Source organism: Argiope bruennichi, chromosome 2 (assembly GCF_947563725.1).
Source record: "Argiope bruennichi chromosome 2, qqArgBrue1.1, whole genome shotgun sequence".
Taxonomy (NCBI): domain Eukaryota; kingdom Metazoa; phylum Arthropoda; class Arachnida; order Araneae; family Araneidae; genus Argiope; species Argiope bruennichi.
Window position 1 is genome coordinate 123,418,582 of NC_079152.1, and position 13,933 is coordinate 123,432,514.

At 24.4% G+C, this 13,933-nt stretch overlaps 1 protein-coding gene across 1 annotated transcript in view; it reads left to right on the forward strand.

Moving 5' to 3' along the window:
- The window catches only part of LOC129961571 (DNA-directed RNA polymerase I subunit RPA2-like), a 40,763-nt gene that overhangs the window by 3,977 nt on the left and 22,853 nt on the right, over window positions 1–13,933 (forward strand). The window contains exons 3-10 of the mRNA XM_056075067.1: window positions 2,359–2,418; window positions 3,868–3,939; window positions 4,397–4,516; window positions 5,521–5,586; window positions 6,619–6,693; window positions 9,113–9,211; window positions 10,741–10,913; window positions 12,037–12,183. Coding sequence (XP_055931042.1) covers window positions 2,359–2,418; window positions 3,868–3,939; window positions 4,397–4,516; window positions 5,521–5,586; window positions 6,619–6,693; window positions 9,113–9,211; window positions 10,741–10,913; window positions 12,037–12,183 — 812 coding nt within the window. The remainder of the gene's footprint in view (window positions 1–2,358; window positions 2,419–3,867; window positions 3,940–4,396; window positions 4,517–5,520; window positions 5,587–6,618; window positions 6,694–9,112; window positions 9,212–10,740; window positions 10,914–12,036; window positions 12,184–13,933) is intronic.

Consider the following 13,933-nt stretch of genomic DNA (forward strand, 5'->3'; position numbering starts at 1 on the left):
TTAAAATATGATCATCCAAACTTGTGAATCTGTGTCTTGTTTTAGAAATTAAAAATTTAAGCTATATATTTTTATTTGTTTGTAATAGATACTTATTCATTATACTTTCTGATAATTTAAAAGTAATAGGAAAACTTGAAATATTTTACTATTTTACAGCAATTGACTTTCATAATTTAATAAGAATTCTTAGTTATAAAACCTCTATAGTAGAGCTAAAAATAAAAGAAACTTCTGTGGTCACTTAAACAGTTTTGATATAAAACATTTTATATTGAATCTAGAGGATGAAAACAATTACTTAATACTGTATAAGTTGAATAATAACATATAGAAATGGTGTAAAGATACTTTTAACTTGCCAATTAGTTGATTATAAGAAGTAGAATACAATACACTGAGAAAATTTTTACTTTAATCTTACAAATTTTAATATTCTACCCTGTGCCTGTACTTTTCTGATCAATCTAATAAGACATCCCCCCTCCCATGAAGAACAGAATAATATTGTAGAATTATTCTGTAAACTATCTCACCACATCCAAAAATTACCGAAATTCCTTTTCTGTATTGCTGTCTATTAATTATAGAAATCTGGAGCATAGAATGTTTCTTAAAGAAACATTGATAAGTTAATAATTTATTAATTTTTTGATAGTACTATAGTTCTTTCCCTCCTTAAGGATATTGAAACTCAGAAATGATAAAATAAAAAAAAAGTTATTATAATAAATTTTAGATAGAAAAAGAATTATAGATAATTTATAATTGTGATATGTCTGGTTTTTATATTTGAATTACATTTCATTTATCATTTTAAGCAATTTGTAACTTTTAGTGCTGTATAATATCTTTATAATAAAGTTTTAAAAGAATATATACAGATTTTGCTTCCTTTTTTTTTATATGTAAATGAGAATATCTATATTGTATAATATGTTACACTTTTCAGTTATGATCAATGCTTTGTGTGTGTGTTTTAACAAGTATATAAAAATAGGGGTTTTTTTGCATATGTTTTATAAAAATAAAAAATAAAATCTATTTTTAAAAAGATTTATAACAATATTTTGTGTGTGTGTGTGTTGAGTTATTTAATATGGTGTCAGTGTCAGATATAGATTAAATGCAATTTTAAAGTGTATTAAAATAATTTTATTAAGATTGGACAGTTTCCTTGAAATTCCAAGTATAAAAAATCTATGGTTGAAATATGTAGAGGGTCATTTCAACTTAAACCTTTTCATATTTATCAGAATCCATGTTCTTTTTTATATTTTATCAATTTTACCTTTTGCAGTCTGGCTTTGTTCCTATTATATTCTGTTGTGATAATTTGTTTTTAATTCTGTAAATAATTTATAGGTCATTGGAATATTAATAGATTTCATATTTTTTTTTCAATAATATTATGAATATATAAATTTTAGTCCCTAAATAAATATAATAATTTGATACATAATTGTGACTTGCAATTGAGAGTTAATAAATTTGTTACTGGGACCTGATTTTTATAATTTATAAAATGTAAATAAATTTAGATTAAAATTTATTTGGCTACTTAGTTTTATTATTCTAGTTATCTGAGATAACTTAAATTTTATTGTATTTATAATTATCTAATTCCAAAATGAAAGCTATGCTCTATGTCAGTCATTCAATATTTCTTGCAAATATGCAGGTTAAGCTTGTTTGATTTCACTGCAGTCTGTGAAAAGTTTCTTTACTTACATCACAATTTACATCTGTTTGAGTTGTCTTAGAAATGGCCATTTCTATTTGTGTTGTAAAAGCTGATTAAATAACTTGGGATTTAAAATAGAATAACACTCATTGAAAATTGTTAATTATTAATAACTATTAAATTAATAAAAATATGAAATAATGAATGTGCATATTATCTTTATATCAAAATAATAGTAATAATCCTTACAATTTTATGCTAGCACATTGAAAGAAAAAAAGCTCAATCTTATTAGAAATATCTAAAATGCCTGAGTCAATTTCTGCCCATTAAATCTAAAATTCTTTCATTTGAAGTCTTAAAAAATTTGTTTATTTATGAACTAAATTATAGCAATATTTGCATTGTTTTGAAAATTTTAATGAATAGAAATAATTCTGTTCCTAAGAAATAAAATAATTTAAAATGACAAATTTATGATGGCAGGCATGTAAAAGTAGCACAATTGTTCACCAAAAACACTGATTTAGATTCTTTTTTGTTTTCTATATCTACATTTAACTATACTTTACTAATTAAGTATTTAATATAAAATGCTTATTTTCTTTCTTATTTCATGCTAAATGTTTTGCTTACATTTCTTTTTATTTACACTAATATTTGCTTTTTCCTAGAGTATCCCACCACTGGAAATGGGTCTTCCAAATGGTGATCGTGTTCAAGTTCAACTAAGAGTGAGTCATTATTTATAATATGAATAATGTTCTCTTTTTTTCATTGTCTATCAAGTTTCTATATAAACATTGCAAAATCAGAAAAAAAAATATTAACAATAAATAGCAATAATTATTTGTATATTATAAGAGCTCAAAATGAAATTTAATTCTTCTGTTTAACCCTTTATAGGGCCGTGGGAAGTATGCTTCCCACCAAATTTATCAATCTTTGTATGAAATTATGTAGGTTGCCATAAGTTCTGACAAATTTTTTTACTAAGTCAGAAACTTAGATGCTTCAATTCTTTATCTCGGAAAAAATGTGTCCTGATTTGTTACTTAGTTATTAATTAATCAAATTAAATTTATCTAATAAGCTAAATGAATCCCTTTTCTTATTCTAATTTCAAGCCTAAAAATATTTTAACGTAATATGACTAGAAAAAAATGGCCCTTTAAAGGGTTAAGAAGCTGGAAAATTTTTTGATGTTTTTCATTATTATGCGTTCAAATTAGATACTTTATTAAATTATGTAATGAAAGATTTATGTTAAATACTATTATAAGTGTGTTGTTTTTTTAAGGCACTAAGAACTTTTTGCTGTGAGATTTTCAATACATTATAATTAAGTTATGAGGCTAGTTTCTGTTGGTGAACAAATCTCGATTTGATTCGTTCTTAAATTTTAACACAAATGTTTGCTTTTTGAAACAAAGTGGTTCTTCTATCAATTTGATAGATAATTTTAGAGTATATATGTGTCTTTTAGTTCAACCTGTGTGATACTAAGAAGCTTAAAATTAGAGCTAGCATTTCAAAATTGAGATTTTAATGAGTGGGTTGTTCCTTGTTAGATTTTATAGGCTTATATTCCTCTGGATGATACTTCAGAAATAAGAATCAGAAGCTTCTGATATGATAGTTGATTATCTCTATAGTGGGTTTAGAAATGGCTTAATGTGAACTGCTTCCTACTAATGGTGGAATATGACACCTACGAGAGGGGTTTTACTGGTGATGATCCTTTGGGCTCTGGCAATGGGGGACCAGTCATGACCTCATAGTTCCTGCTTATGCTGTTGTAGCATTTTGATCATTCAAAATTTTCTGTGTGCATTCAGGCAAATTGTAGTTGCTTATCATTTTCAGGTGTATCAAAATATATATTATCTGAATAAAAATATATTTACTTGATACAAACTCAAAATTATCTTTAGGAACAATATTTGCCACCCTTTTTTTTTTTTTTTTTTTTCCCCCGTTTCTAGTTTTTAAGATCAGATATTTGTTTAAGTAATGTATGAATTTCGTTTGGACATATTTTTAAATTTTGTAGAAGTATTTTTATTTTTTTTTAAAAATTTTATTTTGAAGCATTTAGTTTTTGATAATTTAGATAATGGTTATTTTTGATTGCTCATTTTATTTCATGTTAGAGTGATGTGTTTTCATTTTTTTAAATTTAGAATTGCTATATTGAAATGCCCAGAGTGAAACGAGATGCTGTTGCTAAAACTTTTAAAGTTTATCCAGCTGAGGTAACATATTTATGTCATTTAAAAATATGTATTATTTAATACTTTTATTAAAATAAGACATATGAAATTTGATGTTTTTAAGACCACTGGTATCTGATTACAATTTTATATTAATAGTTAATCTTTTCAAAGTCACATAAATTTGAAAAAAAAAAAAAAAAAAATAATTTTAATCTTTTTTTTCCTTTGAAGATGAAATTAACAATAAGCTTATTTTTTTTTTGTAGAAGTAAACAAGTTAATTTAATTTTGTCCAAATGTTTGTCAAATCAGATGGTTAGGTTAGTTTGAAATTTGTGATCATTTAAGAAGAAAATTTTGTGTTTTTATGTTGCATTTTTAGGGTTATTGTGACCATTCTAGTTAGTGAAAAGTAATATTACCTTTTTAAATAATTCATTCTTAATCGCCACAATAAGTTTTTTTTTTTTTTTTTTTTATGTTTTCACATATTTAGTGTCGAAGTCGTCATGTAACTTACAAGGGCTTCTTTCATTTGACTACCTCTTGGTCTTTAAATGGAGTTATTCAAGATGTGGTTGAAAAGACAATTGGTGAAGTACCTATCATGGTAAAGGTAAGGCAAATCTATGTTATTAAAATATTTACCTGTATAATAAAATTTTATCGAAGTTATTCCTTTTCAAGATAAAGATTGGTATTATTCAATTTGTATATATTTTATTTTGTTTTGTGGAAATAAACTTTTTCTAATGAAATCTAAAAAATATGTTGATCAAATTACCTATTTCATAAACATTTGATGATAACAAGCTTATCTAATAAGAATAAAATTTCTAATTTTATTCATTTGTTGTGGAGACCAGGAGAAAATTTGAAATTAATGCAATTCTTATTTCATTTATTTATAGGCAGCAATAATAATATCTATGCCCTGATTTCTGTCTGTCATATTTCTTAGCAATCCAGTATTTTTAAACACCCCTTATATATACTTACCGAAATTCACGAACCATTTCATATAAGAGCTACCATTTTCTATTTCCATTCTCATCTGTTTATGTGATATATTCAGTAAACTCATTTCAGTACTTGGTATCTTACTTTCGTCTGTTCCATTTTTGTGACAGATGGTAGTAGCATGAAGTTCTACAAATCTTACGTGTAATGTTATTTCTTTCCTTTGTATGGATATAAAATTTTCCAAAAACTGTTTAATTAATAGTCTGCTCTGTATAACTGAAAGTAAGGAATTATATTTAAAATTATTAAAGATTCCTTTTAAAATCCTTAGCATTGAATTGAAAATTGTGTTGTTTTTAAACTAGTATATTTATATATCTTAAGTTTTCTTTTAAACTGATACATGCAGAATATATATTTGATTTCACACAAAACATGCAATGTTTATCAATTATCATAGATTACCATACCTCATTGTATCTTAAATGTCATGTATTTCTAAAACAGCCTTTCACTGAAAGTTATACTAAATAAAAAAATATATTTAATATTATTTACTTTATTTTCCAGGTTTAATTTGTATCCTTGCGTTCTTTTTCTATGCATTTTATATTTCCGGCTTTATTATTCATTTTCTTTCTTTCTTTTTTCCTTCAGTCTCAAGCTTGTAATTTGGATAAATTAACTCCAAAACAACTTGTTCAAGTTGGTGAAGAAGAAAATGTAAGTATTAATAGCTTCATTGTTCACAATAAATTTTTTTTTATTTGAAATTAAATTTTTTTTTAATGTTTTAAACAAAATTTGATCTTATTGTGAAAATGTCTACAATAAATTTTAAATGGTGTAGTGTTAGCTATGTATAAATTTATTGCATTGATTATATTTTTTGTTGGATTAAGTAGTGAAAAAAATAAGATTAATTAGCTTGAAAATTTATTCTGTTATTGATTTTACAAGTTGTAAATTTCAGTCAAAGTTATCAATTGTTTTCATGTTTCCATTAGTGTAATAGAGAAATGGATAATGATCTTAAAGAAAGAGGAGGAGGACGAAGAGGGGAAAAATAACTTTTTTGCATAGTTCATCTGATATTTTGAAGAATTTTTTTTTTTTTAATTTATATGTTTAGATCATAAAAAATAAAAATGAAGGGAAAAAATTTGAATGATTTTTTTTCCCCCTATTAATGTATAGAAGTTTTGTGGCCTATATAATGGAGTACATTATTATATAATATTTTTTATGTTTCTGGATTATGATGGATTTTTTTTAACATTTTGTCACATCTTTAAAAATTGATATTGTTAAAACTTAAATAAGCAGTCTGTTAAACTGGAAAATTTTGAAAAAATGCGAGTCTAGTTTAATATATTATCTTCTAGAACATTTGAATTTGTAATAGCCTAATGCATTATAATGAGGAATATCTGTTCTTACTTAACTCTTTTGATCTGACTTTAGCAAGCTTAATATTTAAATGCCATGCAAAAATGGTTCTTTCTATAATAATCCATGTAAAGTTAGGATTCATTTACCCAATAGGGAATAAAATCAGAACATTGGGATGTAAATACCCGTTAGGTATGAAAAGCTTAAACTAACATTAATTAAATTTAAAAGGTATAATATGTCTTTTGTCCAAATATGAGATCTGTTTATTGAACCTTTAGAGTTTTGTTGTATATTAGTAAAAATAAAGTATATCTTTTTTTTTCTTAGTTTTATTTTGATCATTAAATTATTTTCTTATAGGAATTTGGTGGTTATTTTATAATTAATGGTTTGGAAAAAGTCATTAGATTATTAATTGCACAAAGAAGAAATTATGTAAGTAAATCTTTCAGTTATTGTACAAAATATTTTCTTGCTTATTCTTTATTCTGATTTTTAATACTGATTGTTTTAGATGAAATTATATATTTTTTATTTTGAATTAACAGAAAATAATTTAATATATTTATTAAAATAATACATTTTTTATAATATATATATATATATATATATATATATATATATATATATATATATAATATAAATTTTTAGTCTTTCAATCATGAGTTTATATTCAATTTTAGATTTTTCTTCAAATATGTTTCCTACCATATGCTATTAATATTGCCCATATATATATATATATATATATATATATATATATATATATATATACACGCAGATTGATGAGATTTCTTCTTTATGGGTATAATATTAGAGACTAATGAAACTATGTTATAACTGTATATAAATCAAAAATACTTACCAAACTTTTTGCATTTTTTTCAAAAAAATCTTGTTTATTAAGATATTATTGAATTATACATGAATTTTAATATTAACTAATTATTTTTCTAGATTTAAGACAAGATATGCTAATATTCCAAATTGCTCTACAGTATTCTTTATACACTGTTTTATGGATACATACATACATGTTCATGGCTGCCTTCATTTTCCTCGCGTTTATTTAGTTATATGTTTGAAAATTTTGAAATAGCATTTATCCTTTTGATTTCCAATGACTAAATTGAACATGTGCAGCTTTGGATTAATATAAAGTAAAATAAGTTATTTATAATTTGGGTAACAAAACATGACTGTTCTAGTTACATAAATCTGGTATCTGCAATTGATATATCAGAGTTGTTAATAAAAATGCATTTTTGAAAACATTATTTATGATATACCAGAAAGTATTAAATATTATTTTTATCAAAAAACAGGAGTGCAAAGCAAAAATATCAGAGCTTGAGTTTTTGACAACACTACTCTTAGTGAAATATGATTTCAACTACATTTATATTTTAATGCATTATAAATGTTTAGAAATTTTCTTTTTTACAATATTCATTTTTAATTGATTTTTTTTCTTGCTGTTTTCTTTTCAATGCTTCATATATTTGATTTTTGTTTTGACTTCCAAACTTTTTATTTAAATAAATCATATTTTTAAATATTCTTATAAAAACTATTTTTTAAATGGTTAAAATCTAATTTATTATGTTCTACCTCTTAATGTTTTATGCCTTTCACAATTCATTATAATTTTATTCTAAGCTTCAATTCCTTTAATTCACTATTAGATCATGCTTTACATATAGATTAATTAATTTTAATTTAATTTATTATTAAGAATTAAATTTGAAAAATATTAAAATACTGCATTTTTATTAGAAACACGTGCCTTTTTAATAAAATTTTAGAATAAGGAATAAAATGTCATGAATTAAATATAATATGCTTATATATATATTGAACAGAAAAGCTAACTATGCAGTCCTCGCCTTTCTGTATAAAATTTTCTTTATTTTCAACTTGTTTTATTACTTGTGGAACTAAATTTATGATTTTTTAATATCAAAATTTAAATTCCTTTTTAGCTGTTTAATTTAAATTTTTGAAATTAATGATTCCCAAACTATTTAGTAGTGGTAGCTTATCAGCTTAGAAATTAGTAAAGCTGCTAAAAATATTTATCAAGAGATAGCAGTTTTAAGATACTTTATTCTTTAAAAAGCTTAAAATTTTTAATTTCAAATCCAGATATGAAGAAGTTTGTTGCATTTCAAACATATTAAATAAACAGTATGATTAAAATTTCTTGTAGCTTTGTCAATTGGAAAAAGATGTGAATGGTGATGTGATAATTCAACAGATAAAAATATTTGAGCCTCTTTACCCTCACACACTTCCATTTTCACCTTGTCTGTTTGATAATGATCATTCAAAAGCGAATATTAGTAAGAGGTGCAGTAAATGATTTGTAATATTCATAATTTTTTACCTGCAATAATCAATAATAATTGATTCCTCGTAAAAGTTTTCATTTGAATTACATTTTAGAAAATTAAACATTATTTGAAAACTTTTTTTCATAGTGTAACCTCTATCAAAAGAAAATGAATGTTCAATAAAGCAGATGTATTTTTGTCAAGGCAATGAAAATTAGAACCAAAATTGATTAACTTCCACTGACAGAGAATGATAAAAAAAAAAAAAAAAAAATCTGTTCTGATTGCAGTTTCTGGATCTTTGAATTTAAAGGGAGAAAAAGGTTAATTTTTTCTTCTGATCAACCTATCAGTTGTGTAGGGAGTGGGCAGTCATGAGCTCCACGATGAATTGCCCTGACCTTCATTTCTCTTGTTTAACTTCTAAAATAAGTTGAAAGAATGTTACAATCATAACGAATAAGTTGCTACTAATTACCAGTTAATTGTATATTATTGTATTGTTATTTTTTTTTATTTAGCCTATAGCCATGCAAAGAAATTCATGGAAAAAAAGAGGTGATTTGTTTACAGAATATGGAGTAGCTGTCAGATCTGTTAGAAAAGATCAATCGGGTGTGGTATGTATTATAATTTTTTTTGTTTTTATAAATAATATTATTAATACTGATATCACTAAAATAGGGCTGCATTTTTATGTATTATGTCTTAATGTCTGTATTTTAAAAAATTTACTAAGTATATTGCAATGCTTCAAAAATTTGCTTTCAAAAAAACAGTTATCTTAAATCCAATTTGCTTTGAAATTTTAAAAACTTTATTCAACTTCTCTGCAATTTTCAAATTATATAATAGTGTGTGATTGTTATTTAAACTTTTCAGTTGATAAATGAGTGATTATGATATATTCAAATTTGTAGAAATTCAAAAATTGACTGCTTAATCAGTCAAATTTTATAAAATACAATATTTGCACTCTTGCTAATTTAATCCATTAAAATTTAAATGTCTTCCTTATCTATTAACTTCTGATCCTATCATATGTTTTGGCTTAATCCATTTTCTATGAAATACATAAACTATGAAATACATGTTAAAAAAGACTTTATAATCAATGATAAAATTAATTTGTAGATTTCTTTTGTTACTGTTTTATTAAAAGAATTTATTATTAAACAAGGTTTAAAAATTAAACTATTTGAAGCACAAAGCATGCAATGTATAATGTTTGGACTTTCATAAGTTGTTATTGATATTATGTCTGTTTCATTAAAAAAATTGTGGTTGGTTGGATACATTTTATAAACTAATTACTGCTTTGTATCATATACACTATCATTTTAATATATATGTTTATTCAGATTTGTTATATCTTGCAAATAAAAGTGATGATTGTGTATATCAACATTACTTTAGATAGTTTTGTTCTTCTCTTCCTCTTGATCATACAATTACAATTTTTTTTAACAAAATCAATGTATTCAATCAATCAATCTATTCAAGAATTTTATGCTGATGTTTTTATGTGGGAAAAAAGCAAGTGTTCATAGTAAAAGGTATTGATTAAATATATGAGTAGTTTTATACATAACGATCTTTTACACTAAACACATTGATTTCTTATTTCTGTGGTTGTGTTTTTAATATTGTATGTGAAACATGAAGGCATTCTAAAATTATATTAGATATAAGAATGAAATAGAAATTCTTTTCTCATTTAGAAAACCCTTAAATAATTCAGTTATTGTATTTACAAATAAATATCTTCTTGCTCTTTCTTTTTTATTTGTCTCATTTTCATAGTGTAGCATAAATTAAATACCTGTTCAATATTTACTTTTAAAAATGTATTTTTATTCGAATAATGTAAATTTACTTGTGGTCGTAGTAAAATGCCAAAATAAAAGCAACTTTAAAAGGAAGTTGATGAATTATCTTCATCTCGTATGTATGCCTAAGTAGTTATTGTACTGTTCAATATTTATATTGAAAAATATGTTGAAAATATTTCGTATAATTCAGATCTAATTTTTCAGAAAGTATTTCTGGAAAGATACATGAAATGAAATATATAAACATAGCTGTCTTGATTGGAATAGTTGTTTAAAATAGAATGTAAATCTATTTCAAACTTTTATCTCCCATATAGAATCTTGTTATGCATTATCTTTCTGATGGAACCGTAAAACTTATGTTTACTTACAAGCGAGAGATGTATATTGTTCCAGTGATGGTAATACTTAAGGCCCTTATAAATGAAGTAGATTATTATATTTACAAACAGCTTATTAAAGGAAAGGAAGAAGATACATTTTTTCAAGGGTATGTATTTTGTGTTTATCTTTTTAAAGTTACCTTCCTTCTCTAATTGTTTGTGTGAGAGTGTAGTGTAGTCTTTCTTGAAATGGAATGTGGTTTTTGCGCATATACTTTATCTTGATTGTTATCTTTTAATTTGCCTATTGTTTGAATTTCATTCATATGCAGTTTGCTGAAGAGTATAGACCTTACATCATTAACTATATTCATTGCCCCCCAATGAATGCATCTGGTCATCCTGTTTGTTTTTTTTGCTATCTAACTAAATTGCAATCATTTCAACTATATTATTAACGGAGTTCTAATGATATATTCATAAACATGTATCTTCTCTCTCTCTCTCTCACACTTTCTCTCTTTTTTTTTAATCAAAAACTATTTCTTTGTGGAAAAATGATAGAAATGATAACATTAAAATACAAAGTTTTGGCATATTCGCAGAAAATTGAAATCTTATATAATTTGGAAAATGCTATTAGTGTTTCATTATTTGTTAGATGATTAGCTTTGAATGAATTAAGAATGAGAGAAGGAAGAAAAGATGCTGTTTGATGTCAAAACTTCAAGCAGTACTTAAGCAAAAATTTAGATTTCATGAATTCCATAATTTGCAAAGTTTGAAAAAATATCAATAGTTTGGAATAATAATAAAGTTAGTGAATAGCGGTTAATTGTAGATATTGTTGCTATGTGTTTTCTTTCATTTTATGTAAGGATAACCAATCATTTAGAAAGTCGATTTTCACACAAGCAAAGGTTGTCTTGATATTTTAAATATCTTAATTTTCACAATGTAAAGCTTCTGACTTTGCAAATAAAAAATTTTCAGAAATTCAAATCGAAATTTTTGAGATTGTTTGAAGAAATGGGATATGCTCCATTATGTTTTAATATGGATGAGAGAATCACTGATTTGTCAGCTAGGTTTGATAAGACAATGATTTTCTTTCATGTTTTCATTTTTATTTGAGTTTTTCTGAACTTCAGTGCAAGATACAACTTAATTAATTTCACGAACTGCACCAATCGGGTGAATAGCAATTTAAGATTTTTCAAATATAATTTTATATTGTATATTTATGTAAATTATTTATTAAATATTCCTAATGCTTATCTTCATTTATAGCTGTATAAAAACCATGTTGAGAAAAATGGCATCAGAAGGTATTTATTTTCAAGAGCAAGCCCTTAATTATCTTGGTGAAAAGTTTACTGTCAAACTTAATTTACCATCTTGGTATTCTCCTATTGAGATTGCAAAGTTTTTACTTGAGTAAGTGAATTTTCATTTATTTATTATTTTTAAAATACTTTATACTTAAACTAAAATTTTACTATTGCAAAATTTCTCTCAGGGCTAAATATTGGTATTTTGATCTAGATTATTTTTTTCATTGCTCTGGGTTAAAATATGCATTATAATCTGTTTTGGAAAGACAAATAGTTATGTGACTGACAAAGCTTTGTTATCTGTTTGAGTTACAGATTTAATTCTTAAATTGTTTTGATAATGAGGAACAAAATTAATAGATTATTTAAATTTGCTCTTCGTGTTAATTATTTAAAAGATTTTTAATATTTATTCTTTTCTCAATAATTAAAAATAATACCTTAAGATTCCAATTTTTAGTTTGATTTTTGTGATTCTTTAGTTATTTTAAAAAGTTATAAATCTGGTATTAAAGGAGATTTTAATATTCATCTTCAGATATATTTTGTTCATTAAAGTTTGTCCATGTGATGCAAACAGTGGCTTATGTTATATTTCCCTTTTTTTTTTATTATTATTCTTGTTAAAACATTTTAATAAGTTACTTTCTTGAAGCAGGCAAAACGTCCCAATTTTGCTAAAATATTTCAGAAGTGCATTAAAAAATGTGAGACTACAAAATTATTTCGTAAAACAGATCAATAAGTCAGTATTGTTTAAAAAAAAAAAATTAAGCTCTAAAGAGTGAGAAACTTTAATTTTCACTCCCATTTTTTTTTTTTTTTAAATTTTTTTTTTAAGCCTTTCTTCATTTTGCTCTTATTTCAATGCCACCTTTGGCAATTAGCTTATCCACTCGGTTTATTGACTATTTAAGGTGTTAGTTAATTAGCATGGACTTCATTTTTTAAAATGTCATTTGATATGACTGAAACATAAGGATTTCATTGAATCGATCATTTTCGAATTATAGTGGGTTCGAATTTTAAAAAATGTGCATACTGTGAAATAGAAATTGGAATTGGAAGTCTTATTTCAGAGTTAATGTCTGACAAAAGCAGGTCTTTTTTTATCTGACATTATCAAATCATATGATTGAATGTTTGATTAATGAGTTTGAATTTCATTAAACATTATAACATTAAAAAATTGTTACAGATTGTGTATTATATTTTTAAAAATAAACAATGTATTATTAATTATTATGTAAAAATTAAATGTACAGAAGTGAAATTAATATCATTAAAAAGACTATTGTATGGGTTTTAAGATATCGCAGAAGAAAAAAACTTTATTTGATGCCTATTTGTAGATTTATTTTACATCTTATTTACTTTGACTAAATTGAGGATTCCCCCTCCCTTTGTGTGTGTGACATGATGAGCTCTCTCAAGAGCATTTCTTATAATAATTTGTAGCTTGATTAATTTGTGAAGTATTGAATTAAGTGCAGTTTAAAAATGAAAATAAGGAGCATTCATATATGGATTTGTTTACATTTGAATATTGCCATTTGACAATAGATAATAACTATTTCAGTTCTAAGTACCTTAGTGTTTTATAAGAAGGAAACGCTTTGTAGTTAAATTAAATGATTTGAAATAAAAAAGACCAATATTTGAAGAAATGATTTGTAAACTGTGGAAATCTGGGAACACACTACTTGAGAAGGCAGAAAATAATTTTCAGTTTAATATAGAATTCAAATGGTTTTAGGAATTGAAGCTTCAGCAGTTAATTTGAAATGTAAATTTAAAATATTTTTATTTCACACTGTTCCCAGTTCATTTGTTTAAATTAAATAAAGATTTCT